General features: G+C 35.8%; 1 protein-coding gene across 1 annotated transcript in view; it reads left to right on the top strand.

Annotated features, from left to right (window-relative positions):
• The window catches only part of LOC115305566 (olfactory receptor 9K2), a 1,301-nt gene extending 452 nt beyond the window's left edge, over positions 1–849 (top strand). The window contains exon 2 of the mRNA XM_029955819.1: positions 107–849. Within this exon, the coding sequence (XP_029811679.1) occupies positions 107–849 (743 nt within the window). The remainder of the gene's footprint in view (positions 1–106) is intronic.
• Positions 850–6,376: the final 5,527 nt, after the last annotated feature.

Here is a 6,376-nt window from a genome sequence, read left to right as displayed (position 1 = left end):
CTGCTCTTTCTGCTGGTGTATGCCATGATCCTTCTGGGTAATGTTGGGATGATGACCATTATTATGACGGATCCCCGGCTGAACACACCAATGTATTTCTTCCTAGGCAACCTGTCCTTCATTGATCTCTTCTATTCATCTGTTATTGCCCCCAAGGCTATGGTCAACTTCTGGTCTGAGAGCAAGTCCATCTCCTTTGCAGGCTGTGTGACACAGTTCTTTCTCTTTGCTCTCTTCATGGTGGCTGAGGGATTTCTCCTGGCAGCCATGGCCTATGACCGCTTCATCGCCATCTGCAACCCACTCCTCTACTCTGTCCAGATGTCAGCACGTCTGTGCACCCAGTTGGTGGCTGGTTCCTATATTTGTGGCTGCATCAGCTCAGTTCTTCAGACCAGCATGACATTTACTTTGCCATTTTGTGGTTCTCGGGCCATTGACGACTTTTTCTGTGATATTCGCCCACTTCAGAGACTCTCTTGTTCTGACCTCTTCATCTATAGAATGATTTCTTTTTCCTTATCCAGCATTATTACCTTGCCTACTATAGTTGTCATTATTGTGTCCTATATGTATATTGTATCCACGGTTCTAAAGATACACTCCTCTGAGGGACGTAAGAAAGCCTTCTCCACTTGCAGCTCTCACCTCGGAGTCGTGAGTGTGCTGTACGGTGCTGTCTTTTTTACGTATCTCACTCCTGACAGATTCCCTGAGCTGAGTAAAGTGACCTCCTTATGTTATACCTTAGTCACTCCCATGTTGAATCCTTTGATTTACTCTCTGAGAAACAAAGATGTCAAAGAGGCTTTAAAAAAACTTTTAGAGATGAAAAATGCTATTCTTTGATTATTATTTCTTGTCCATCAAAGGTATTGTGGCTATTTCTTTAATATTTCTTATGGCCATTAATGAAAATTAATCTCCTGAACATCATATTAACATATTAACATATTAACAGATGCTTTTTGAAGATGGTGTGTGTCCCACATGTTACTTTTTTTTGTTAGAGACATTGTTAATCCAAAAATGTCCTTGATAATGGAGGTAACCTGAACATTAGGGCAGCATTATTCAAGATGAACATTCCCACTGATCTAAAATAACATTTTAATTCCTGAACTGACCTCTATATTTTTACAGCTTGCTTCTAAACATGATTTTTATATTTTATTATAGTGTATGAATAGTACATGTTAAAGTTACTGAACTTTCAGTTTTGCAAGTGAAAAAAGTATTACAAAATACTTTTGCAAACATTTTATATGTCATGTATTAAGAAGAACCATTATAACAATAAGACAAAAATAAGTAATCTTCATAATACATATTAATTTAAAATATTGTTTATTGATGTGCTAGAGACTCTGAAGCCCTCTAGGTGCTGGATCCTAACTTATATGAAGAATCAAGGGGAACAATGAGAATTGCAAACATTTCGAAGTAATTCTTTCCTCTGTTTGGATCTTCATAATTTTTTATATTAATTATTCTAGTTAATAATTAATTCTAATTATTTCTTGATGTGATATGTTCTCACCTTGGGATAAGCCCAGGTATAAATAACATTATTCTTTTGGGAGGAGATCATATCTATATTTAATTTTATTTTTGAGAATCTGAAGAGTTTACTTTCATTAAAAGTAAAAACCGTATACAAATGTATTCACTGCTATCTCTTTCTTCTCCATGCTGTTGCCACCAGCTCCTATGAGTCACCATTTTCAGTACGTTTTTGATATATCCTTCCTGGATAAACTTTTGCATTGTTAAATAAATAAGTACACACATTAGTTTTTTAAAAGTTTTTCTTACCTGAAAAATAGCATACCATTATAGTTCTTTATACTTTGTTTTTATTTTTTTGTTCTTGCTTTACAATATATGCTATCTATCATTCTATATAGGTTCATAGAGCCCATCCTGTCTGCTTTTTCTTTTTGTCTTTTAAAAAAATTTAAAGATGTTTTTATTTTTATTCTTGTAATGGTTATTTAATTTAATTTAATTTTAATCCATGTTAGTTAACATATATCGTATTAATGAGTTCAGCAGTAGAATCCAGTCATTTATCACTTACATATAACACACAGTGCTCTTCCCAAAAAGTGCCCTCCTAATGCCCATCTCACCAGCCAACTCCCCTCCAGCAACCCTGTTTGTTCTCTGTATTTAAGAATCTCTTATGGTTTGCCTCCTTCTCTGTGTTTATCTTTTTTTCCTTCCCTTCCCCTATGTTCATCTGTTTTGTTTCTTAAATTCTACACATGAGTAAAAAAATCATATGATATTTATCTTTCTCTGACTTATTTCATTTAGCATAATACACTCTAGTTCCATCCAGACTGTTGCAAATGGCAAGATTTCATCCCTTTTGATCACTGAGTAATATTCTCTTGTGTGTGTGTGTATATATATATACCACTTCTTCTTTATCCATTTGTCACTTGATGGATATTTGGGCTCTTTCCATAATTTAGCTATTGTTGTAGTGCTGCTATAAATTTTGGGGGGGCATGTGTCGCTTTGATTCAGCATTTTGTATCCTTTGAATAAATACCTAGCAGGGAAATTGTCGGGTCATAGGCTAGCTCTATTTTAAATTTTTTGAGGGGCCTCCAAACTGTTTCCAGAATGGCTGCTCTAGTCTGCATGCTCACCAACAGTGCAAAAGTGTGCCTTTTTCTCCACATCCTCATCAACATCTGTTGTTTCCTGATTTGGAATTTTAGCTATTCTGACAGGTGTGAGGGGGTATCTCATTGTGACATTAATTTGTATTTCCTTGATGATGAATGAAGTTGAGCATCTTTTCGTGTGCCTTTTAGCCATCTGGATGTTAAACAAAGTTATTCTTTAGGGAGCTTACAATTTAGTGTGAGAGTCACATCTTGCACAGGGAATTATAATCCAGAGATACATATGCCAATAATATAAAGATGGTAAGGTGCCTGAGGATGGTGGTTGGCAATAAGTGAAAATTTTCAAGGCTATATGGAAGATTTATTTATTTATTTATTAAAAAATTTTAATGTGTATTTATTTTTTAGAAAGAGAGCATGAGCACCAGAAGGGCAGAGAGAGACAGAGAGGGAAACACAGAATCAGAAGTAGGCTCCAAGCTCTGAGCTGTCAGCACAGAGCCTGAAATGGGTCTCAAACTCACAAATTGCGAGTTCATGACCTGAGCTGAAGTCAGATGCCCAACCGTCTGAGCCACCCAGGCATCCCTGTGGAAGATATATTTAAAAGGAGTAAGATTGGAGTCAGGTTAATTGCTAAACCAGTTTATATTATTGAGGGCTTGAAGTATGCCAATGTAAGTTCAAACGACTGATTTGAAAAGTTGCACATAAGATACACAGAACTGGGGTACTTAAGTGGCTCAGTCAGTTAAGCATTTGACTCTTGCTCTCAGCTCAGGTCATGATCTCATGGCTTGTGAGATCAAGCCCTGTGTTGGTCTCTGCACTGACAGCATGGAACCTGCTTGGAATTCTCTCTCCTTCCTCCCCCATCAAAATAAATAAATAAACTTTAAAAAATACACAGAACTGATTAACTGATTAGTATGAGAAGAGTATACCAAAGGAAGTATGTCTCTCATTTTTGATCTTGTATGATGTGCTTGGTGATGGTAAAAAGTAAAGGAATTCTCAGCAAACTAAGAATAGAGGGGAATTTCCTAAACTTGAAAAAGAACATTAGAAAAACCCCACTACAGTTAAGATTATATTTAATGGTGACAAATTAAGAGCTTTTCTGCTAATATAGGAATAAGCAAGGATGTCTCCCTTGAGCACACCTTTCAGCATCCTTTTGAAAGTTGTAGGTAATGCAAAAGACAAAAAAAAGGAAATAAAAGTGTTATGGGCTGAATTATGTCTTCCCAAACTCGTATTTTGTAGCCCTAACCTCCATTACTGTAGTAGGTGCCTCTATTTGGAGAAAGGGTTTTTAAATAGGTGATTAAAATAAGGCTGATATGGTAGATTCGTATACAATCTGACTGGCATCTATCAAAAGAGACTAGACACAGAGAGACACTAGATGTGCACATGTACTGAGGGATGACCACGTGAAGAGAGAGGAGAGGCTGGCAGCTGCAGGCCAAGGGGAGAGATCTCAGAGGAAAGCAGATCTGCTGGAACCCTTTTCTAGGACTTTCAGCCTCCATGACTATGAGAAAATAAATTTGCTATTTAAGCCACCCGATCTATGGTATTTTTGTTTTAGAAGCCCTAGAAAAGTATTCCAAAAGGGTATACAGAATGGTGAAAACTAAAAAGCAAAACGAAACAAAACAAAAACAACTCTTTTTTTTTTTCACATGATTCTATGTAGAAAATCTGAAAGAATTAACAAACAACAGCAACAAAAAGTCCTGGAACAGAGCTTAGACAAAGACTGTGAGATACGTGGCTAATATACAAAAGCGAATTGCTCCCCGCACCCTAGCGACGAGCCAGGGGGAGTTAAATTAAAAACACAGCGCCACTTCCACCATCATCCCTGCCTTACGATAAAAGCTTACGTATAAATCTCACACAATGTGTACAACATCTACAGAGAGAAAATTATAAAACTCTGATGGAAGAAATTAAAGAAGACCTAAATAAGTGGAGAGATATTATATGCTTGTGGAAAGGAAGATTCAATATTGTCAAGATGTCAGTTTTCCCAACTTGACCAACACATTCAGTGCAGCCCCAACCAAAATCCCAGCAAATACTTTTACGGATACTGACAAACCTTAGTAGGTGAATCTAAAGTTTGCATGGAGAGACAAGAGGCCACAATAACCAGCACCCTATTGAAGGAGAAGAACAGAATCAGAGGACTGACACCACACAACTTCAGGACTGACTGTATAGCTACAATAATCAAAACAGTGTGGTTTTGGTGAAAGAAGAAAAAGATAGGTCAGTGGAACAGAGTAGAGAGACTAGAAATAGAGTGACTTCAATAGAACCAACTGGTCTTTGACAGAAGAGCAAAGATAATAAATGGAGGGGAAAACAGGCTATTTAACAAAGAGTACTGGAATACCTAGACATCCACATACAAAAATGTGAACATAGATATAAATCCAACAGTACTGACAAAAATTACTCAAATGGATCATCGATCTAAATGTAAAACACAAAACTGTAACTTTTCCTAGAAGATAACACGAGAGAAACCTAGATGACCTTGGGTAGGTGATGCCTTTTTAGATACAGCACCAAAGTCATGGTCCATAAACAATATAATTGATAAGTGGGACTCCATTAAAATTTAAAACTTCTGTTCTGCAAAAGACATTGTCAAAGAATGAGAAGAAATGAGACAAGCTGGGGGAAAATATTTTGCAAACGACATATCTGATAAAGGATATCCAATATATGCAAAGAATTCTTAATACTGAACTGTAAAAAAAACCAATCTGATTGGTCCAATGTTTTTAATTGACAGATCATTAAAGAAGATATACAGATGTTCAAATAAACATATGAAAAGATGTTCCACATGATATGTCATAGAGAATGCAAATAAAACCAAGATGTCCTATTATCCTATCAATATCACCAAAATCCAGAAACCTGACCTCAAATACTAGTGAGCATGTGGAGCAAAAAGAACTCTTTACATTTTCAGTAGAAATGCAAAATAGTACACGTACTATGGAAGATAATTTGGTAGTTTCTTACAGAACCAAATATACTTTAGCTGATCTGCAATGTAGAAATTATGCTGCTTGTTATTTACCCAATGGAGTTGAAAATTTATGTTCACACAAGAATGTATAGCAGTTTTATTCATAATTGCCAGAATTCAAAAGCCACCAAGATTTCCTTCAGTAGATGAATGGATAAATAAACTGTGGTACATCCAGAGAATAGAATATTATTCAACACTAAAAAGAAATTTTTCTGTGAAGAGACAAAGAGGAAGTTTAATTGCATATTACTAAGTGAAAGAAGCCAATGTGAAAATGCTTCCTATTATATGATTTCAACTACACGACATTTTGGAAAAGACAAAACTATGGTGATCTACATATATACAACTTATAGATCTATATATATATACATATATAGTAGTATGTATATATGTGTGTGTATATATGTATGCATATATATATGTACAGAATATACAATACCAAGAATGTACCCTAAAGTAGTAGTAGAATTTTGGATAATAAAATATGTTAATACAGGTTGATCAGTTGTAATAAATTACACCACGCTGGTGAGGGACATTGATTAAGGGCTTTCAAGCTCTGGAAGGACATGGAGGAATCATAAATACATATTACTGTGTGCAAGAAGCCAATCTTGAAAGGGTACATGCTGCATGATTCCCGCTATAAAACATTTTCAGTGCCACTTCTCAG

The sequence above is a fragment of the Suricata suricatta genome, chromosome 10, assembly GCF_006229205.1.
Source record: "Suricata suricatta isolate VVHF042 chromosome 10, meerkat_22Aug2017_6uvM2_HiC, whole genome shotgun sequence".
NCBI classification, from domain to species: Eukaryota; Metazoa; Chordata; class Mammalia; order Carnivora; family Herpestidae; genus Suricata; species Suricata suricatta.
The sequence above is the reverse complement of the archived record's forward strand: the minus strand, read 5'-3'. Positions and strand labels throughout refer to the sequence as shown.